Source organism: Gastrolobium bilobum, unplaced genomic scaffold (assembly GCF_033153095.1).
Source record: "Gastrolobium bilobum isolate Gb01-03AN ecotype WA unplaced genomic scaffold, APGP_CSIRO_Gbil_v1 utg2184, whole genome shotgun sequence".
Classification (NCBI taxonomy): Eukaryota; Viridiplantae; Streptophyta; class Magnoliopsida; order Fabales; family Fabaceae; genus Gastrolobium; species Gastrolobium bilobum.
In genome coordinates, this window is record NW_026899222.1 from 57,502 (window position 1) to 80,429 (window position 22,928).

At 30.7% G+C, this 22,928-nt stretch overlaps 3 protein-coding genes across 7 annotated transcripts; all 3 read left to right on the top strand.

The window, feature by feature from the left end:
* Positions 1–838: 838 nt before the first annotated feature.
* Positions 839–4,092, top strand: LOC133288505 (F-box protein At4g09920-like). Of its 5 annotated transcripts, none has more exons than XR_009748365.1 (3): positions 839–1,936; positions 2,035–2,721; positions 3,738–4,092. XR_009748365.1 is itself a non-coding variant. In XM_061486285.1 (3 exons), the coding sequence occupies exons 1-2, from the start codon at positions 944–946 to the stop codon at positions 2,167–2,169; spliced, it is 1,128 nt and encodes a 375-aa protein (XP_061342269.1). In that variant the 5' UTR covers positions 839–943; the 3' UTR covers positions 2,170–2,191; positions 3,738–4,092. The 5 variants fall into 5 exon arrangements, 3 of the variants coding, with proteins under 3 accessions (XP_061342269.1, XP_061342270.1, XP_061342268.1); XR_009748366.1 differs by lacking the exon at positions 3,738–4,092 and adding an exon at positions 2,815–3,705; XM_061486285.1 differs by having other exon boundaries at positions 2,035–2,191.
* A 3,490-nt stretch (positions 4,093–7,582) lies between these two features.
* LOC133288461 (F-box/LRR-repeat protein At4g14103-like) lies at positions 7,583–8,839 on the top strand. Its single transcript, XM_061486216.1, has 2 exons — positions 7,583–8,512; positions 8,621–8,839. Exons 1-2 carry the CDS (start codon positions 7,583–7,585, stop codon positions 8,837–8,839), a joined length of 1,149 nt encoding a protein of 382 aa, XP_061342200.1.
* Positions 8,840–15,267: 6,428 nt separating this feature from the next.
* LOC133288462 (uncharacterized) lies at positions 15,268–22,017 on the top strand. The gene is made up of 13 exons (XM_061486217.1): positions 15,268–15,663; positions 15,830–16,016; positions 16,159–16,292; positions 16,583–16,695; positions 16,798–17,059; positions 17,318–17,470; positions 17,598–17,677; positions 17,765–17,814; positions 17,982–18,102; positions 21,077–21,164; positions 21,207–21,412; positions 21,563–21,767; positions 21,874–22,017. Exons 1-13 carry the CDS (start codon positions 15,268–15,270, stop codon positions 22,015–22,017), a joined length of 2,139 nt encoding a protein of 712 aa, XP_061342201.1.
* The last annotated feature ends 911 nt before the right edge of the window (positions 22,018–22,928 follow it).

Consider the following 22,928-nt stretch of genomic DNA (forward strand, 5'->3'; position numbering starts at 1 on the left):
TTTCAGCAAGCCCATGCATTAGTGGGCTAGTTATTTATTAAAATGTTAACTTTATGACTCATATGCAAAAGAACACGTGGGTGATTTTAATTATAAATTGTTATTTTATGAATTATTAATGGGTAATATTTTTTCTATGTTGCATAAGAAAAATATTATTTTTTACTCAAACAATAAATAATAAATAGAAGAGAGAAAAAAAATCTTATAAGACCTATTTAAAAAATGTGAGTATAGAAAATAATACTTCTCTTATACAACATAAGAAAAATATCACCTTTATTAATATTAACAATAAATTATAAAGAATTTAAACATAGATAAACAAAGAAAACTTATCTCCCTAGCTTAATCTAAATTTCAAATTAGCAAAATTAACTTAATTTTAATTGAGCTATTAAGATAGAGGAATGATATTGTAACAACCAAGTTGTGTTATTACCAAGTTACTACCAATCAATTTCACCGTCAGATCAATTATGTTGATCCAACGGTTATATTTATTTCCATCTTTGTATGATTATGATTTTTCATATTTAATGATTTCACTTTAAATATGAGGAATCATAATCATTCAAAGATGAAAATAAGTATAATTGTTGGATCAACATAATCGATCTAATGGTGAGATTGATTGGTAGTAACATGATAATAACACAACTTGATTATTACAGTATCCTTCACAATTAAAATATTAATTCGGGCTTGACTTAGCTAGGTTCGGGGACTAGTTATTTATATTTTTTTTCTTTCTTGGATTGTTATTTATCTTATTTTACTTTTTTTTACCTCAGATCCAAACAAAGGTTAAAACAAAAAAGCCCCAAATGCAGAAAAACCCTAGACGCAGCAGAGAAACTCAGAAGGCGGAGTCGCGGAGATAGAGAAAGAGGAAGAGAAGTAGTGGTTTGTTTTTCGGTCTTCTGTGGTAAGAAAGGAAAAGATGAAATCTTCAATTGAAATTGAATACAAGGAGGGTTCGATGGTTGCAACACAAGAAAACAGCAATGCCAAGAAGGAGAAGGAGAAGGAGAAGGAGAAGAAGAGCATAATGAAAGAGGACAGACTCAGCAATTTGCCAGATGAAGTGATCCATCGCATACTTCCCTTTGTGGACGCAAAAACAGCAGTTCAAACAAGTGTTCTGAGCAAACGATGGAGGTACCTTTGGACTTCCCTTCAAATTCTCAATTTCCATGACCAATCCTTCTATAGTCCGCACTTTTTCCAAGGTTTCGTGGACGATGTATTGTCACGCAGAGACGCTTCCATCAATGTCTACATGCTGAAACTTGTGTGCGACAATAAAGTAGATTATGGGTACAGCATAGATTCCATCATTGATTATGTTATACCTAGGGGCATTCAGGTTCTTAGCATCTTTGCTCCACGTTTTATAAAGAAACTACCCCAACTCTATGCTTGTCAATCCCTCACTACCCTCAAGCTGGCAGACATAGCATTTGAGACCAGAACCTTTGATTTTGTTTTCCTGAAAAATTTGTATCTTTTTGATTGCCTGTTCGAGTATGGTGTCGAAGAGGTGATTGATCCTTTCAGGGGTTGTGCTAATTTGAGATGTCTGTTCCTACATGGTTGTCAATTCGATGGCATAATTAAGAGGTTTAAAATCTCTGCTCCTCTGCTCACGGATTTGCTTATATCGTATATGAGAGTGGATCAACTGTTTGGTCCAGACTGTGTGATTGAGCTTTTTACGCCAAAGCTCCAATCTTTTAGCTATCATGACTCGTTTCTTTATGATTTTTCTACTAAGGTGAACCTTCCCTTTGTGGAGAAAGTGATGATTCATGTGGGCGGTTTTGATCTCTCTGATGAATTGAACAAGGCCACTAATTTGTCTCTTCAGCTGATTGAATTGTTTGAAGTGATGGGGAGTGCCAAGTTTGTATCCTTATCACCTGATATCATTAAAGTAAGTACATCTCTTTGTCAAATGCGGTATATCAATTAATAGTTCCTTGGTTACTGTACTTTGAACTAACTTCTTTGTCTGTCTTTGATTTTTCTTAGGTTCTGTCCATGTTTCCTGCTCTACTTGTTGGTCGGTCTTCTCCTTTCACTAAAGTGCAGAATTTTCAGTTGAAAAAATATAGACCTTCCATACCTACGAATGTCATGGCCTTCTTGTTTGGTGGATCTTCTTGATTCGATTGCTCTTGATGGGAAGGTATGGAAAGCATTTGGATCCTCTGCTTGTTCTTGAATAAAACTATTGGATCTTCTTGAGAAGAGAAAGACACATGTTCTATCATCAACCATGATTGGTTATAGTATTCACCAGTTATACTCCTGCCATGTGCAGGGTCTAGGGAAGGGTCTATAATAGGCACCCTTACCTTGTTTATTTTGCAAGACCTTTGGGTCTTATGGTGACAACATCAACCCTTGTGGCAAGGGGCCTTTCTGGGTCTATACTATTTACCAGTTATATTAAAAAAAATATGTCTTTCTCTCTATAATTGGGACCATATCTTGTTATTTAGACTGGGAGGGGATCCAAGTCCATTTAATAAGCCTTACATAGTTTTCTTTTAGCACTTATCATAAATGTAGAACATTGATATGCTGATTAATTGTCATATTGCTTTACGGAAATGCAAATGTTTATTTTTAAGGTCAAAATTACTTGGAAAGAAAGAGCTTGGAACATGTGGTGTTAAAAAAGCTCGATGAACAACAATAATTGATCCAATTAAGGTATCATTTATAAGGGTTTGATTTTATCCATGTCAAATGATTAGACAAAGTTTATGTTGATTGTGGACTGCCTAACATATCTCTTGGGACCAGTGATGTAAAGTATTGGCAAAGATGGTTTGGTCATGTAAGGAGAAGCTCTGGTAGAAAATTCAATCAAATAACAGAATTGATGGTTTGGTCATGAAAGGAGAAGCTCTGGTGAGAAAATTCAATCAAATAAAAGAATTATTGTCCGAGTAAAAGGACAGAGGAAACCAAAAAAAAAAAAAAAAAGGTAGGGGAAGACTGAAAACTTTTATGAGAAATCATTAAAAGATCTTGCTCTAAATGGTTTTATTGTAAAACATGATCTTTGAAAGAATCCAATGGCATTGATTATAATCCATGTAGCCAACTCCATCTCCAGGGATAAGGCATCATTGTTATTGTTGTATTTAGGTTCGATTTGATTTGTTAGGAAGTATGTCACATGATACTTGTTTCATGGCTAAAACTGCGTCACCTCTGTCCTCATTGATATAATTTCTGCTTCCAAAACTGGTACTAGGCCGTATATCTTACTGCTAATTAATTAGCAAGTGCAACAGTGATAAAACTGGGACATCTCTTTGATGTTTTGAAATCTGGATGGTACTGAGCAGTTATCTATTTATCAGCCCTGCTTTCAGTAATCAAAACATAGCATTGACAAAAAAGAAAAAAGAAAGAACAAAAAGATGTAACATGGCCATAATTTTTTTGCCTGATTTTTTAATAGTGATTTGGCATGCTTGTTGACTCTTGAATGGGAGAGTGATTCCTTCTACTTGATTTCATCCAGTAACTATCTTTGAATCTAGTTGAATTTTATCAGAATTTTGGCTATATAGCATTACCCTAAAACTCGCTATTTAATTTTGACCCTTATGGATCATATGCTAGAATATTGCTTCAAAAGGCTTGCAGAGAGCACGTATCGGTATACTTTATAGCCACGTTGAAATCAATTACAAGTCTTATGCTTTCCATTACAGGTGCATAGAATGCAAACCAATCTGATTGAAGTTGGCTTCCAGCGAACTTCCACGGTTTTACCTTTTTGGGGATCAAGAGATGTTTTGCTTGGGTCTTAACAAAGAAGAACTCGTGTTTACAGCATATGAATAGGGATCTTGCTGATAAATATGCAGCAAAGCAAATAACATAGATTTGACCAATTTTCTTAATTTGGCATCGTACATGTTCTAATGGTTATTTTGTAATCTTTTTGTCTCTCTTGTTTTAAATAGCCTAATAATGGAGCCTATTCGGCTCTTTTATGTTGTAAATATCCCATTACAATAGGATTTCAATTAACTCAATTTCAACATGACATAAGATGACATGTATACCTCCTTTTGAAGTCAGAAATAATGTGTAGTCTTCTCTGGAAGTGGAGCCCCCTATGGGCGACGCTTATGTATACGTGACCTACAAATCAATCAATAATCAAATGAGATCATTTCCTTGAAATAACTTGTAAAAATGTTTATAACATGGAAATACAAGTCTAAGAAAATAGAGGGAAGAAAGCCCATTCAACGCAGGTCAACAATGTCATTAGTGAATGTAACAAATATTATGGCCAATAACTATAATATATATTCTCAGAACTGTCCTGTATCTGGAGCCAATCTAAGATATCTTGAACTGATTCCTATTTTTCATAATTTTCATATAGCTGTGGCTACGCAACACCAGTACTCAGTAGTACAATAGACCAGCTCTTCTTCGAAGCCAACAAGACAGATATCAATGGTATAAATTATACAGATACCCTACAAATAGTTATGGTGTGCGAGCATCGGGATAAACCAATCTTCTTTATCCCAATACAGAATGAAATGATAGAAAATTTGATATTGCAGAGAAGTATAAAGTATTATCCTCACGAATTTCAGCATCACCGATAACAAACACACATGGCACACCAATTAGTATGGAAGAAAACTTAAAAATGGGAGGGTGGGGGAATCGGAACTAAGAAATGAATATTATTATTATTAGACGAGAGATGGGGATAAGCAATTAGGCATTCAACATACACCTTGCTTTATCTGTTGCATGGTTGTCAATTCTATGGCAAATTTGTGAAGTTTAAAATCTATGCTCTTCAGCTCACGGACTTGAGCTTAGAGTGTATGAGAGTGGATCAAGTGTTTGATATTCACAGTGTGACTTAGCTTTTTACGCCAAAGCTCCAATCTTTTTTTATGCTATCATGACTTGTTTCTGTAAAAAATTTCCATTAAGGTAAACCGTCCTTTTGTTATAATGCAAGTTTGAAAGATAACTAGAATTTCTTTCCAAAAAAAAAAAGATAACTAGAATTTTGAGCTCCAACACATTTAGAGCAGCTAGCGCGGCCACCATAGACCACCCCAACGTCCTTCAGAGATGAACACAAGGAATGAAGTGAGGGATACAGACTTTTGCTCGCAACCAGAGGGAGATTGCACCTTACAGCTTGACCATAATCTGTAAATAATTTCTTAAAAAAGTATCACAAAGATCAAAGCACACATGACAAATAAAACACCACATATCAATTACTTTTAGAGAGGAGTTTGAGGAGGCATTGACCGTATTGTCCCTTTTTGAATATAAGATACTTGAATGTCATATAGTCGATTTTTTTTTCCAAACTGCTATGATATCATAGTCGCTGAGGTAATCAGCTACTATGGAATGGACACGTATCACGTCCCCGGCGGCTGGACATGCAACTCATTCAACTCAAAGTCGCTACATAAGGTAGCTATTTTCGCGCAACTTTTCAGCCGGTGCCCGGTGGAGACTCATCCATTCTCAAGTGAAACGTCATCTTTTAGCTCAATAAAGTTTCAGAGTTTTAGAAACACTCAGATCAGAATGTAGATAGAGTAAGAAGAACAAGGTGATGAAACAACAGATCAATATGGAATTAAAAGTTTGAAAAAGATGCTTTCTAGAAAAAGAAAAGAACAGAAGTATATCTGAGTTTCTCAGCTTTCCTTTTTTTGTTTTTCTGTTGTGGGTCAATTTTTTAAAATAGTACTATAATAGTTTATAATTAATCAAGTTCTTACTATTATTAATGTGTCTTTCTGTTCTGTTTTAATTACTTGAGTTCAAAACTTACTTAGTTTCCAAGTAAAAAAGAAAACTTAGAGTAGAAGAGGACCATATAACAAACCTTATATATTTTATTTTAGCACTTGCAATAAATACAGAACATTGGCACACCAATTAATTGTCATATTCGTTAGAATGCAAATGTTCACAAACAATAAAAATTGGTCCAATTAAGGTCTCTTAAGGTTCCATTTTATCCTTGTCATAAAAGATTAATACAACTCTAAGGGAAGTTACGTAAATAATTGTTTATAAAAAAATTAAATTTGCTTAGTCAAATAATAATTAAAATAAAAAATAATTATGATAATTCAGGCATAATTTTTAAAATCAATACAAATTTAAAAATATTAAATTTATTATCAATTATCATGATGTAATTATTGATTTTATCTTTTTTCTTTTTGTTCGAATTCTCTCTATAAAAAGGAAAGAAAAAATCAAACAAATATTTGGTATTTATTGTAATAAATTGATATCAAATATTTAAAAAATTTATGAAAAAAAATCAATATATTATCATTAACCATATTTTTTATATTTTTTAAATTTACTGAAATTTAGAAAAATCACATTAGATAAATTAAAACTAGTTGTAACATTTATTATTATTTGATTAAATAAATTTTATTTTATTTTTAAAAATAATAATTACGTTATATATAAACTTACAGAAAAATATTTCTGCAGTTAATGCAGATAAGATATCTGCATTTACTTTCAAAACGACGTCGTTTTGGGATTGAAAGATTAGAAAATTATAATTATAAATACTATAATAACCCTAAAATAAATTAAAATTACAAAAATATCATGATTTTCGTCCCAAAACAACGTCGTATTGGACTTACTGCAGATAACTTATCTGCTGCAGAAAAAGCGAACCCATAAACTTAATTATTATGTTATTATTATTTTTTATGCTAATTAATATTTACTTGAAGGAATAGGAGTGAAAGAAAAAGTGATATTTGGAACTGAACATCGTGATATGTAATGTGGCAGCATCCTAAGATCTTGCTAGGGCACTTTGGTCTAGCTGCCCCTGTGACTCATTTGGATCTCTTAAAATTAAAAAAGTTCGAATTCATTGTCAATAAAAACATTTTAATAATTTATATTTTTTCCTTTAGTAAAACTAAATCAAATATTTCACATGACTTAATTAGGAAAATAATATCGTGCATTTAATTCATAATTATTTGATTATTAAAATTATTTATGAAATATAATGATAATTACAAAATGATTTACTAAATAATATCATACATTTAAATTTTTTTGGCAAAAAAGGAAAGTAAAAATTCAATTCTCAAATCATTTTAATTGATACTAAATAATATTTTTAAATTTAGAAAGAATTTGAAAATCATATTAAAATAAGGTGCCCATTTAGGCAATATAATAGCATAGTGCATTAAAATTGATTATATGAGATAGCATGGTCATATACAACTCACTGAAAAGGGTAACTAGACTAATATCATTATTTGGCCCAGCATGGATTGCGTCACTGCATTATATGGATGAATTATCTGATTGGATTGGCAAAAATTTCTCTGAAATCAGCACTAAATAGGTAGTTTTGCCAAGGAAATCAATATCAATATAAACAACTCTAAAGGAATACAGCAGCTCTGTAGGCCTAGAAGGAGAAAGAGAATGAAATAGAAGTACATAGAGAAGTAAAGGTTTTGTTTTATTTTTTGTGTTCTTTTGTGGGAAGATGAAGCCTTCAATTGAAGTTGAAGAAGAAGAGGAGGAGAGTTCAAATGAGGACAGACTGAGTAACTTGTCAGATGAAACCATCCATCACATACTTTTCTTCATGGATGCAAAATCAGCAATTCAAATGAGTGTTCTGAGCAAGCGATGGAGGTACCTTTGGACTTCCCTCCCTGTCCTCAATTTTCTCGACTGGTCCTTCGATAATCCTGTCATTTTCCGGTGTTTTGTGAAGCATGTGTTGTCCCACAGAGACGCTTCCACCAATCTCAACATGCTTAAACTTGTATGCAATGGTGATGTTAATGTGTACATTGTACATTTCATCATTAACTACCTTATACCAAGGGGCATTCAGGATCTGAGCATCCTTGCTGAATGTTGTGTAAGGAAGCTGCCTCAACTCTCTGCTTGTCACTCACTCACCACCCTCAAGCTTGCATACATAGCAACTGAGACCACAACGTTTGATTCTGTTTCCCTACAACACTTGTATATTTTTCAATGTGAGTTCATGTGTAGTAGGGTCGAAGAGCTTGATCCTTTCAGTGGTTGTCCCAATTTGAGGTGTCTGCAACTACTTGATTGTTCTTACTTTTCCAAAATTCAGAAGTTTCAAATCCATGCTCCGCAGCTAACGGATTTGAGCATATCCAATATGAGAGTGCATAAAAAACTTGATTCAGACTGCGTGATTGAGCTTTTTACGCCAAAGCTCCAATCTTTTAGCTATAGTGACTCTAAGTATCTATATGATTTTTCCATTAAGGTGAATCTTCCCTTTATAGAGAAAGTGAATTTTGATATAGGCAGTTTTCAGCACTATGATGAATTCATGGCAAGGGCCACTAATTTGTCTCTTAAGCTGATTGATTTTTTTGAAGTGATGGGGAGTGCAAAGTTTGTGTACTTATCAGCTTATATCATTGTGGTAAGTATATATATTCAATTTATATCATTGATTTTGTTTAGTAATTAGTTCCTAGGTTACTGTACTTTGAACTAACTAAGTTCTTGTCTGTCTTTTGTTTTTTCCTAGGCTCTGTCTACAGTTCCTGCTCTACTGGATGGTCGGTCTTCTCCTTTCACTAGCTTGAAGAATTTTGAGTTAACAACGGATACACATATCCCTCTTGCCATACCAATCAATGTGATGGCCTACTTATTTGGTGGATCACCTGGATTTGATTGTGGAAGGTATAAAAGGGGTATTATATTAGATGAGGATATGGATCCTCTCCTGTTCATAACTGGGTAGAGAGGAAGACTGAATAAACTTCAAGAGAAATCATAAGACCACCTTGCTCTGAACGTTTTTATTGTAAGCTTGTTTTTTTTTTTTGAAATAATCATCTCCTGGGACGAGGCATCGTTGTTAATATTGAATAACATTGATTATAATTCAATAACGTGATTCGATCTTTTTTCTCAGGATAAATTACCTTTTTGATTCTGATCAAATTTGACGATGCCCACTCTAGTCTCTAGCAAATAAAAGGGCTATTCGTGGTCCATAAGAAATTCAAAACAGACTCATTTTGTTGAAATCGTGGTCCCTCACAAATTCAAAAAAAAAACACATTAGTCCCTCAAAAGGACTAAAATAGATACACTCTGAATTTCTTAAGGATCACGAATAGCCTTTTTATTTGCTAGGGACTAAAGCGGAGTATCGTAAAATTTGCTGAGGACTGAAAATAATATTTACTAGTTTTCTTATAAAAATCATCAAAATTTAGAATAAATGGAGCCTTTTATCATTTTAGTATTTCTTATATTAACTGCTTTGATAATTTATAAAGCTCCTTAATTATAGAACAATAATAATAAATCAAAATTACTCAATAGGCATTTTAGAATGGTCGAAGAGAACCACCTCCATGACGATTGATCAAATCTGAGTGTTGTCTATAAACATCCGCTTTCTCCTTTATATATAAATTATGTTTGCACGACTTAAATAACACTTCGATCTACTCTTATTCCTAGTGTTTAAAAACCCTGCCCGACCATCGACCTGGCCGAGGTCAGGGGTTACGGGATCACTACGTTGACCCCCGGTTTTATATATTAAAAAATATAAATATATGTATCCTTTATGAAAATATTAAAAAACAAACCACCAATCATTAAAGATTCAAAATATACTTAATATAATTCACCAATTACAACCACAAGTCAATATTACATAATCTAATTAAAGTATCAAGATACTAAGGTACAAAACTCATATTTTAATGGGATTACTACGTTGACCCCTCTTTTGAGAAGGTTCTTGACAAAGAAAAATTTAAAGGAAGTAAGAATGAGTTTTAGTTTTCCATCGACGACCGTAAGGATTTCATTTGAATGAGTAAAATTCTTACCTTTTCTAGAAGATTCACGACAGTGAGGTGAAGATTGAAGACGTCTAGGTCACTAGGAGAGAAGATAACGATTAGATTTAGGTTTGCAAGTATTTTTATTTTTATTTTTTTTACTAAAACGACGTTGTTTCGTGGAATTTAAAAAAAAAAAAAACATGCAGTGACCCCCATTGACCCCTTTGACCTGGGAGTCACTGAAACCCGACTGAGTTTTAAGATCGGAGGGGTCGATGTGCATATAAAGTCTAACTTGTGACCCTAACTCTCAGAGAGAAGGGTCAGGCTTAACCCGGGAGAGCGGGATGAAGTTTTAAAACACTAAGTTATTGCACAAAAAATCATACAATCAGTATTAACAAACAAAATTCTGAAATATTTTTAAAATATTATTTTTTATTTTCTAAATTGTCAAGATATAAAATTATTTTATATCTATCTACTTAATAAAAAAATGTTTTACCCTTTTATTTAGTTTTCTATTTTAAAAAGAATAAAAATTGATACATTAAAAGGATTTATTATCCTTATTTATTTAATTTGAACGTAATTTGATATTGTGTTTATTATCATTTTTTATTTAGGTTGACATTAAAATATTTTTTAAAAAATTTATTAATGAATAAATAAATAACCATAAAACTTTAAATTTTGTTACTAGTACATTGAAAAAAAAAGTGTATTTTTTTAGTACATAAAAAAAGTGTATTTTAGAATGAATTCTCATTCAGTACGCCATTTGTTTGTGATGAAGGAGCATTTAGTAGGGGCTATATTTCTTCAATTGGCTGCAAATCAGCAATCATCAATATGAAGGAAATAAAGTATTAATATATTATCTCAAAACATATATTCTTAATAATTTGGGTTTTTCAAGGAATAAAAAATTATTAAATGATGTTATCAAAAAAAAAAAAAAATTATTAAATGAAAAGGAATGATTTTTAGTAAATAAAAAATCACCCCAATCAATTATTGAGATAATACATATATGTTGAATAAAAAATAAGATATATTTATAATATATGAAAATAACCAATACACTTAATTTTTTATTAATTATTCTTTATCGAGTATTATAAAAGTTAGTAATAAAATATTTTAAAAAGTTATATAATATAAAAAATTTAGTATCTTAAAAACTCAAAATAAATCTAGTGATTTAATTATGATAATTACTAAAAAGTATTAAATGTAGCTTTATTTCTTAACATGTAGCAGAGAAACACAATTACTTGTATTTTAATTCATTTCATTCCATTTAATATTTTTTATTCCAAATTGAGTTTCTGAAATGAAACCATTTTATGAAATAATAAGTGATTGCCCCCAATTTAACTGTATAAAATAAAATAAAATTAAAAGAGATGAAATTATTTCCAATTATGTGATTGTTAAGTGAGAAGGAAAAGCTCAAAATCATCCCAATTAGTTATTTTAATAATTGAAAAATATTAAATATTTATATATTCCTAATATAACAAATACACTTACTTTTTATTTAAATTTTTTTTACTAAGTATTAGGAAAATTAATAAGAGAATATTTGAAGAAGACATAATAAGTTTCTAATACCTTGAAAAGTTAAAATACATTAAAGATTATTCTTTAAATAATTATGCTTATTTAAGGAAATGTAATAAATATTATTATATTACTTAATAACTTGTTCCAAAGAAACACATTATTAAAATTTTAATAAATTTGATAATGATTAACAATAAAATAATAAATACAATATTAATACAAAACACATATTTTTATATATTATGTAGATACATTTATTTTTGAATAAGCATCAATCAAATAAAAATATTATTTAAAAAAAGAGTAAACTTAAAAGAGGATATTTTGTTACACTTAAAATACATTTATTTTTCCCCTCATTAATTAATTAATAATCATTTTGTCCCTTACTCAAAACTACCCACCAACATTTCCCTCGTTAATCGATTAACTGCAATATTTAATAGGTTAAATGGTCAAAACACGTAAAAAAAAAGTTGACTCGAGGTTTAATCTATTAAATCTCTTTCTTAATCGATTAAATATCGAGTTATTTAATCGATTAAAATAATAGTTTAATCGATTAAACTGCGGCTGATGAGTTTTTTAAAAATCTCCCCATTTGGCAGAGGGTGTTATTTTTAAACTCTAATCGATTAAACTCCAGAGAAAAGCCCCAGCTCGAATTTGCTCCACAAATCTTCGTCCAATCATGTGGATTGAGAAGACAAAGTCTCCTACTAGTTTTTTCATCCTCCACAATAAGTTTGCTTCGTTTTGCATCATTTTGTTGTTGTTATTTTTCGGATTTAAGAAGTGTAGACCAAATGGGTAGGGGGTTCATTCGATTGACATGATATATAAGGTCATTCTATGTTTTGATGCTTGTTTAGTTTAGCGTTTTGATGAATGTTGATGGATTTAGGGTTTATTTTTATGATTTTTTTTAATTTTTTTATTTTTGGACGAATTTGTGGGTTCTAATTTTATTTATTTATTATTATTCTGTTTTACAAGGAAGGATACATTGTAGGCACTTAATTTTATCTTGCATTTGCAAGACTTGGATCCATCACCAATTATTACGCCATGGCTATTAGAAAGGCATTCACTAGTTATATTAAGGGCGGTGTATTTGATTAAGATTTTAAAAGATTTTTTGAAGATAAAAAATCGTATAGATTTTAAAAGACTATTTAGAATTGGAGAGACTTTAAAGACTTTTTTAAAAGAGTTTTTTTACAATCAAAATTTTATAAGATTAAATTTTAAAGGATTTTAATAGAATTTATAAAATTTGAAAGGACAATATGGATTTATAAGATTTTAAAAAATCATATGAATTTTTAACAAAAATTCAAATTACAAGACACAACAAAAAAATGCAATTATGTTAATAAAAAAAGTAAAACCTAATATAATTTTCTCAATCAGTAAAATTCATGATAACATTTTGTTTGAAATTTTTTGCATTTGATCTTGTAAACTTTGGGGATTTTGTTCTACGTGATGAGAGTTTTCTAACCATATATTATATGCATGTTTTCATTGAGTATTCCAAAATTTTCGGGTTTTATTACATTAAAGTTTAGAAAATTTCTCAAGTTATTTTCAATCAATACATTGAAACCTTAAATTGCTTTGGGGCTTTTGAAAAATAAGTTTTTAGTGATCTATTGGCGTAAAAAATGTTTGAAATTATTTCTTATAGCGAAGGAATTTCTTTCATGTATGTACTGTTATGAAATACATGGTTCATATTATAAAAATTTCAATCTTTATTTAAATCGATTTTTTTCGTTGATGTAAAACAAAAATTGATTTAGGGGTTTTCGTTCTCTGTTATTTTCCCACTATTTTATGTTATTTTTAATATAAAAATCACATATTTTTTGTGCCAAGAAAAATCGCAACCAATAGCTTGAATAATTATTTTTTAAATTTCCTAAAACTCTCAAAAATCGTTCAAAAATTTGTTTTTTTTTATATAGATTATATTAAAATCTTGTTGGATTATTGTTTCTGGGTTGTTTTGTGATGAAAATCGCTAAAAAATCTGCTATTTTTTAGCTTTGACGAAGCTCCCATGGCGGAACTCGGTTTCGAGCGGGTCGATCCGCCAAAGTAAGATGAAGACACTAAAATAGAAAAATCTCAAAAAATCCTATGGTTTAGAGTGAGATTGTGAGAGAGGCATCCTATTTATATTTCTCACTAAAAAGTCTCACAAAATCCACACCAATAGAAAATCCATTAAAATCATCAGATTTTTGAATACCACAAGATTGTTTTTCCTTTATTTATATTCCTGATTGAATACTAACGGATTTAGACGGACTCTAAAATAATCTTTTAATATCCTAATCGAATACCACATAACTTTTTTTCAATCCTTTAAAATCCTAATTGAATACCAATGGATTTTTTTGTCCAAAAATAATCCATTAAAATCTCAATTCAATACACCCCCTTAAAAAAATTATGTCTTTGTATAATAGGATCATGTCTTGTTAATTACTTATTGGAATGCCATTTTTTTTAAGTTCAAAATTTCTTGAAAAGCAAATACTTGGAACTGTGTAGTGCTAAGAAAGTTCAACAAACAAACATAATTAGTCCAACTAAGGTCTCATGAGGGTTCAATTTTATCCTTGTCATAAAAGATTAATATATCTCTAAGGGAAGTTCTGTAAAGTTTTGGCAAAGATAATTTGATCATATAAGGAGAAAAAGCTCTCATGAGAAAAGCCAATCAAAGATTAATACATTTTTTACGTAAATATTTTTTTTATAAAAACGTAGTATTAAATTTGTTTAGTCAAATAATAATTAAAAAAATTAATTATCAGGCACAATTTCTAAAATCATTATAAATATTAAATTTATTATAAATTATTATGATTTGATTTTTTATTTTATCTTTTCTCTTTTTGCTCGATCAAATTCTCTCTCTGAAAAAGGAAAGAAATAAAATAAATCATCAAATATTTGATATTTATTGTAATAAAATGATATTAAATATTTGATTTTTTTTGGTAAAAATCAATATATCATCATTAATCATATTTTTGTTATTTTTAAAATCGATATATGTAATGAGGCAGCATCCTATAATCTTGCTAGGGCACTTTGGTCTCGCTGTTCCTGCAGCAAGACCTTTTGAATCTCATAAAATTTAAAAAAGTTCGAATTTATTGTCAATAAAGACATTTTAATAATTGATTTTTTTCCTTTTTATAAAAATAAATCGAATATTTCACCCCACTTGATTAGGAGAATGATATCGTGCATTTAATTCATAATTATTTGAATATTTATGAAATATAACATTATTACAAAATGATTTACTAAATAATATCATACATTAATTTATTTATTTTTGGCAAAAAAGGAAAGTAAAAATTCAATTCTCAAATAGTTTTAATTGATAAGAAATAATATTTTTAAGGGTAGGATATTGTAATAACCAATTAGTGTTATTATCCATATTACTACCAATCAATTTCACCGTTAGATCGATTATGTTGATTGTAACAATATATATGGATGTCTCGTTGCATGTCTTTGATTTCACACGTGAAGTCTCAATAAAAGTCAACACAAAAAGAAAGTCACACAAAGGATCTTTGTATTTGCGCCTTTGAACAGATCATTAAAAACCCAGAACTCCGATCTTCATATTTGAGACCTTGAACAGGTCATTAAAGGTCCAGAACTCCGATTTCCACGTGTAAACTCCATATCTATAAATAAGAGGTAAAGGTGAGTAACACCTTTGTCAAACGCAGCTAGTCCAATTTCATTTAGACATAACACAATGGAACACCTCTTGTCCTTTAAATGGCTTCTTGTCATCTTTATCATATACTCAACCTGTCTCACTGAAACACAATCACTCACCAGCATTCCAAGGTTGAGTGTGACTCGGAGCCGAAAAACATCGATATACGACACTGCAGCACTGGCTGAAACCGAAGAAGTCAAAACATTTTATTACAATCAGACACTGGATCACTTCAACTATAGGCCTGAAAGCTACTCAACATTTCAACAAAAGTATATGATGAATTCTAAGTACTGGGGCGGCGCCAAAACTAGCGCTCCCATATTTGCCTACTTGGGTGCAGAGGAAGCAATAGATGCCTCCGTTGTTAATCAAGGATTTTTGAACGATAATGCTGCTTCCTTTCGTGCTCTCTTAGTACACATAGAGGTACGGTTATTTATTTTTATTTATTTTTACTCCGATTCAATATTTTAACATATTTTGGGTAAAATAAATAATCACCTCATCTAAAAACGCAAGTTATTACATAATTAAGGGCTTAATGGTTTTATATATTTCTTATCTAAGACAGTACTCTTATTTTTCTTATCAGCACCGTTACTACGGGGATTCAATTCCATTTGGATCTAAAAAAGAAGCATTTGAAAATGCCAGCACTTATGGGTATTTAAACTCAGCTCAAGCTCTTGCTGATTATGCGGAAGTCCTCGTACATATAAAGAACACATTAAAGGCCCAAGAGTCTCCGGTCATTGTAATTGGAGGCTCATACGGTGGAAGTTAGTGATCAGTCAAATTTATAGTTGTTCCACTTATAATCTTATATAGTGTATATACTGTTACAACATTTTTTTTCTCTCATAATATGTGTTGACATATCTATCTACATATCTTTTTTTCTTTTATTTTTTTATTTTGCAGTGCTCGCTGCATGGTTTAGGCTCAAATATCCCCATTTGGCCCTTGGTGCCCTAGCCTCGTCAGCTCCTCTCCTCGAATTTTATGATATTAGACCACAAGATAATTATTACGCTGTTGTCACGAAGGATTTTCGAGTAATATATACTATAAAATTAAGTTTGATATTTTTTTTTAAAGTTATATTTACAAATTTTTTATTTATAAACTACATTATGTAATGTATGGCTGGTCATATTCAATCAAGTGTATGACCGGTCATACTTAATGTAATTTGTAAAAAATATTTGTAAACGAATTTTTTTATATATATATATATATATATATATATATATATATATATATATATATATATATTTATATTTATTTTTAACGTCAAATGCTTAATAGGAGTCTTGTTAATGACATGCAATACATATATATGCAGGAAACCAGTGAGACTTGCTATGAAACTATACTGAAATCCTGGTCTGAAATCGACAGAGTAGCTTCTCAGCCAAATGGTCTTTCCATTCTTAGCAAGAGATTCAACACTTGCAGGTACAAACACTTTTTTTTTTTTTTTTTTACTTTTTTGTTTGGAGTTATTAAGGTTTACAAAACCATTCGTTTTGAGTATGGTATGCTGCATCATTTTGTTAGTCCCTTAACTGACGCTGAAGGCTTGAAAGGCTCCCTGCAAATGATGTATTCATATGCGGCTCAATACGATTACAATACTTATCCGACAACACAAGTTGCTCAGATCTGTGGTGCCATTGATGGAGCTTCTTTTGGAAATGATATCCTCAGTAAGATATCTGCAGGTGCACAAGCCGCTAAAGGGGAAAACAACTGTGTAAGCAACGTTAATGACGTTGAACCATCCTCGGATTCAGTTGATTTTGACAACTGGGGATGGCAGGTAATGGCATTTACAACTAGTTCATTTTTTTTTCTTTTCTTTTGCCAATATATATATATATATATATATATATATAATTCGTTAGTACTGACCCATTAATTACATTCTTTGAAGAATTCAATGTTAACATTCTTGAAATTTAGATTAATACATGCACAAAAATTCAAATTGTGCATGATGATTGGTGTTATATCTCATGTATATTGATTGTTGAAATCTGTCTTTAATTGATCTAATTAAAGATGATTGTATATTTAGACATGTAATGAGATGGTAATGCCTATTGGCATCGGAAATAATACCATGTTCCCACCTAACCCCTTCAACATAGAGGGCTTTGTCGACCAATGCAAGAGAAACTATGGTGTCTCACCTCGGCCTCATTGGGTTACAACTTACTATGGAGGTCATGTAAGTACTACATTTTTAGATTTCTATGCAACATCCACATGAACTCGTTCTAAGCATATAAATGTCAATTTCAATTGTAAGATTATATGGAGGCAAGAAAATTACATTTTCTTTTGGCTACTGGCAGGATATAAAACGGGTCCTTCAAAGATTTGGTAGCAACATTATTTTCTCAAATGGGCTAAGAGATCCTTATAGTAGTGGCGGGTAAGCAATCTGAAGTACAAAACTAAATGGATTGCATGTTTTAAAACAATATTTTATTAACAACATTAATTTATGTATATATGTCAGGGTTTTGGACAACTTATCAGACAGTCTTATAGCCAGTCATACTGTTAATGGTATGTCTTTATGATTTGATAGTACTAGTATTTATATTCTATATATGACTATGACCCTTTTTCTTATATATCATGGTAAGAGAGTGCATAACCATGTTCGATTTAACGAATCAAATGAAACCATGGAAATAATTTTTTTAGTTGACGTACAAAATTTGATTTTTCAGGATCTCATTGCTTGGATCTTTCTCCTGCAAATGAAAACGATCCTGTCTGGTTGGTCAGACAACGAAAGGAAGAGATCGAGATAATCAACTCGTGGATCACACAATATTATGCTGATCTTAGGTCTCCTATAAATTTAAATTTCGAGAGCAATTGGTGATTTGGTGAAAATCAAGCAGTAAAGAAGTCCAATGACTTTGATCATAATCCATGTAGCCCGCTCTTCCCCTCTTGGGACAAGGAATCGTTGTTATTGCATCGTTTTTATTGTTGAATAATATTTATTATAATCCAATAATATGATTCGATTTTTTTCGTATAAAAAATATAAAAATTTAGAATAAATGGAGCCTTTTATCATTTTAATATTTCGTATATATATTAACTGCTTTGATTAGTTTTTACTGCTCCTTATAGAATAATAATAATAATAATAATAATTACTCATTAAAAAATTACTAAATAGGAATTTTTGAATGGTCGAAGAAGCACCTCCATGACGATTGATCAACACCAGTGTTGTTTGCAAACATTCTCTTTATACTAACACTTCTATGGATATATAAAATCAGTATTAATAAATAAAATTCTTAAATATTTTTAAAATATTAAATGTTTTCTAAATTGTCATTTGTCAACAATAACATACAAAATTATTTTGAAATAATTTTTTTTATATATTATAATATAGGGAAAAATATTATAAAAAATGTTTATCCTTTAAAGAACAGTTATTTCGGTTAAAATTAATATTTTTTATTTAATATTTAAATTGAAAAATATATTTCAATTTTTTCTACTATGATTTATGTTTCTCTTATCATATAATACAGTAGTTTTGACTTAAATGACACAATTAAATATCTTTTAAAAAAATAATATTAATCCCTCATATATATATATATATATATATATATATATTACCCCTTCATTTAATTTTTTTTTTAAAAGAATTTAACTTGATACTTTAAAACCTTCTTTATTTAATTTAAAAGTAAAGTGATTTTTCGTGAATAAACCTAAAGTAGCATTTCAAATTGTGTTTAGTACCATTTTTTTTACTTTGTTTAGATTATCATTACAAAAACATTTTTTGGTCAAATTTATTTATTAATATATAAATAAATGACCATAAAACTTTAAATACTGGTACATTGAAAAAATGGAACAGTGACCAATGTGTCAAGTTTTTTGCATTTATATACCAAACTGCTACACGAACAATAAAATTACCAGATTACCACGCGTTGAAGTTCACTACGACTGGTAGCGAATTTGGTAGCCAATTATTTCTTGACACGTGGCACACTTTCGCAGGAAAAGCTGATTGCCACGTGTCCTAGTTCGCTACGACTGGTAACAGACTTGATAGCCAATGATTTCGTGACATGTGGCACAATTTTGCAGAAAAAGCTGTTTGGAATAAGTTTGCTACGAGGGGTAGCGAATTTGGTGCGCTATGTTGTATAATCTCATTTCCGATCAAAATTAATGTACCAATCACGATAAAAAAGAAAGAAAAGAAAACGAAGGAAATAAGCTATTTAATTAATGTACCAATTGCTAATCACAATTAATGTATCAATCACCAATCACAACTAATTTACCAATCATAATTAATTTTGATTGGTACATTAATTGTGATTGGTGATTAGTACATTAATTGTTTGTGATACCATTGTTACAAATTCAAATGATATTTTTGAGATATAAAATATGTCAAATGAGATGTCATTATGTAGATATCAAAAAGTTACGTGAAATAAAATAAAAATATATGATTTGGATATCCGAATCAAAAGTTATGGCCTTCCGAAGCTATTGGTACAATCAAAAGTTAATCTCATTGGTACACTAATTGTGACTGGTGATTGATACATTAATTAGATAGCTCTTTTCCTTCATTTTTTTTTTATTATGATTGGTACATTAATTCTGATCGGGCAACGAGATTGTGTCACATAGCACACCAAGTTCGCTATCCCTAATAGCGAACTTAGTCCAATTATATATCTTTTTCTGCGAAAATGTGCCACGTGTCATAGAATTATTGGCTACCAAGTTCGCTCGACTAAGTCGCAGCGAACTTGGACATGTGACAGTCAGCTTTTTCTGCGAAAGTGTGTCACATGTCACAAAATTATAGACTACAAAATTTGCTACTAGTCCCAGCAAACTTCAACAAGTGGTAGTTTGATAAAAAATAATATTTACGTGGCAGATTGGTAAAAAAGTGTCAAAAAAACATAAGAGTTTGATAACTGTTCCAAAAATAGTGTATTTTAGAATGAATTCTTATTTAGTACAACATTTTGTTTGTGATGAAGAGGGCAACAGGCATTTAGTGGGCTACATTTCAGGGCAGCAATCATCAATGTCAAGGAAATAGAGTATTCATACATTATCTCAAAACATATTCTTAATAATTTGGATTTTTCAAAGAATAAAAAATTAATAAATGAGAAGGAATGATTCTAAATCATCTCAATCGATTATTTTGATAATACTTTTATATTGAATAAGAAAAGTAAAACATATATATGGTCATGTACAACTTGCTAAAAACGGTAAACAGACTAATCTCACTTTTTGGCCCAACAAGTTTCAATGCATTATAAGGACGAATTATTTGATTGATTGGCAAATTTCTTTAGAATCAGCATTAAATATGAAGGTTTTTTTTTCAAGGAAATTAATATCTATATAAACAACAACTCTAAAGGAATTGAGCAGCTCTGTAGGCCGAGAAGGAGAACAAGAATGAAATAGAAGTAGAAGTAGAAGTAAAGGGTTTTTTTTTTTGATCCTTTTGTAGGAAGATGAAGCCTTCAATTGAACTTGAAGAAGAGGAGGAGAGTTGGAGGGTGGAAACACATGAAAACATCAACACAAAGAATAAGAGCAAAATGAAGGAGGACAGACTGGGTAACTTGCCAGATGAAATGATCCATCACATACTTTCTTTATGGACATAAAAACAACAGTTCAAATGAGTGTTCTTAGCAAGCGATGGAGGTATCTTTGGACTTTCCTCCTCGTCCTTAATTTCCTCGACTCATCCTTCGATGATTATGTCATTTTTTGGTGTTTCGTGAAGCATGTTGTCCCGCAGAGACGCTTCCACCAATCTCAATATGCTTCAACTTGTGTGCGACCATGATCTTTATGATGATGATGTGGACATCGTAGATTCCATCATTGACTACGTTAAACCAACGGACATTTAGGATCTGAGCATCCTTGCTGAATGTTTTATTGGGAATCTACCTCAACTCTCTGCTGGTCGCTCCCTCACCACCCTCCACTTGGCATACTTAGCAACTGACAGCGCAATGTTTGATTCTGTTTCCCCACAACACTTGCATCCTTTTCAATGCGAGTTCAAGTATAGGGTCGAGGAGAATGATCCTTTCAGCGGTTGTCCCAGTTTAAGGTGTCTGTCACTACTTGATTGTTCTTACGTTGAAAAAATTCAGAAGTTTCAAATCCATGCTCCCCAACTAACAGACTTGACCATATCCAATATGTGAAAGGAATCAGACTTTGCGATTGAGCTTTTTACTCCAAAGCTTCAATCTTTTAGCTATAGTGACAACTGTTATCTTTATGATTTTTCCATTAAGGGGAAGGAGAACCTTCCCTTTGTAGAGAGAGTCAATATTGATTTGGGCGGTTTTCGGCTCCATGAAGAATTCACCAAGGCCACTAATTTGTCTCTTAAGCTGAGTAAATTGTTTGAAGCGATGGAGAGTGCAAAGTTTTTATCCTTATCACCTCAAATCATTCAAGCAAGTATATTACTTTGTCCAATGACCAAGGCCATTGAATTAATTAGTAGTTGATTGCTTACTGTACTTTGAACTAATTTCTTTGTCGGCCTTTGATTTTTCCTAGGCTCTGTCTGTGGTTCCTGCTCTACTGGATGGTCGGTCTACTCCTTTCACTGGATTGAAGAATTTGGAGTTAATAATGAATAGAGGTATCCGATTTTCCATACCTACCCATGTCATGGCCTACTTATTCACCGTTCTTGAATAACAAGTAGAGGAAAACTGAGAAAACTTTACGAGAAATCATAAAAAAAAACCTTGCTTTAAATGGTTTTGTTGTTAGTTTTATTTTTGATAGAATTCAATGGCATGGATTATAATTCATGTAGTCAACTCCCCCTCCTGATATAAGACATCGTTGTTATTGTTGTATTGATGCTCAATTTGATTTGTTAGGAAGTAAGTCACATGATCCATGTTCATTGTTAAAACTATATCAATCGGTTCTCATTGTTCAAATTTCTGCTTCCACAATTGTATATAAACCGCAAATTAGTTAGAAAGAGCGAAAGTGGTAAAACTTGGACATCTCTTTCTTGTAAATACCTAAAATGTATTTTAACTTCTCAAGGTATTAGAAACTTATTATGTCTTCTTAAAATATTCTCTTATTAATTTTCCTAATACTTAGTAAAAAATATTAAATAAAAAGTAAGTGTATTGTTATATTAGGAATATATAAATATTTAATACTTTTTTCAATTATTAAAATAACTAATTGGGATGATTTTGAGTTTTTCCTTCTCACTTAACAATCACATAATTGGAAATAATTTCGTCTCTTTTAATTTTTTTTTTAGTATGAATGCATAACGATATAGTTATACAGTTAAATTGGGGGCAATCACTCATTATTATTTTATTTCATAAAATGCTTACATTTCATCAAATTTTTTTACGAAATTCTTTTTTCATTTAAAACATTTGATGGAGAAAATTTCGTTAAACTTTTGACGGAAATTAAATTTCGTCAAAAATTTCGATAGAAAATTTATTTTTGTAAAAATTTTCATCGAAGAAAAAATTCTGTGGCATTTCGATGAAAAAATAATTTTTTGACGAAATTTTTGTCATTTACAATGTAGAAATTTCGTCGAAAATATGATCTTTTTAGTATTG

Coding starts and splice junctions, on each gene's coding strand:
- LOC133288505 (XM_061486285.1), top strand. CDS start 944: ATGAAATCTTCAATTGAAATTGAATACAAGGAGGGTTCGATGGTTGCA. Junction 1,937..2,034: donor TATCACCTGATATCATTAAA/GTAAGTACATCT, acceptor GATTTTTCTTAG/GTTCTGTCCATGTTTCCTGC.
- LOC133288461 (XM_061486216.1), top strand. CDS start 7,583: ATGAAGCCTTCAATTGAAGTTGAAGAAGAAGAGGAGGAGAGTTCAAAT. Junction 8,513..8,620: donor TATCAGCTTATATCATTGTG/GTAAGTATATAT, acceptor GTTTTTTCCTAG/GCTCTGTCTACAGTTCCTGC.
- LOC133288462 (XM_061486217.1), top strand. CDS start 15,268: ATGGAACACCTCTTGTCCTTTAAATGGCTTCTTGTCATCTTTATCATA. Junction 15,664..15,829: donor CTCTCTTAGTACACATAGAG/GTACGGTTATTT, acceptor TTTTCTTATCAG/CACCGTTACTACGGGGATTC. Junction 21,413..21,562: donor AGCGGTTGTCCCAGTTTAAG/GTGTCTGTCACT, acceptor TCAATCTTTTAG/CTATAGTGACAACTGTTATC.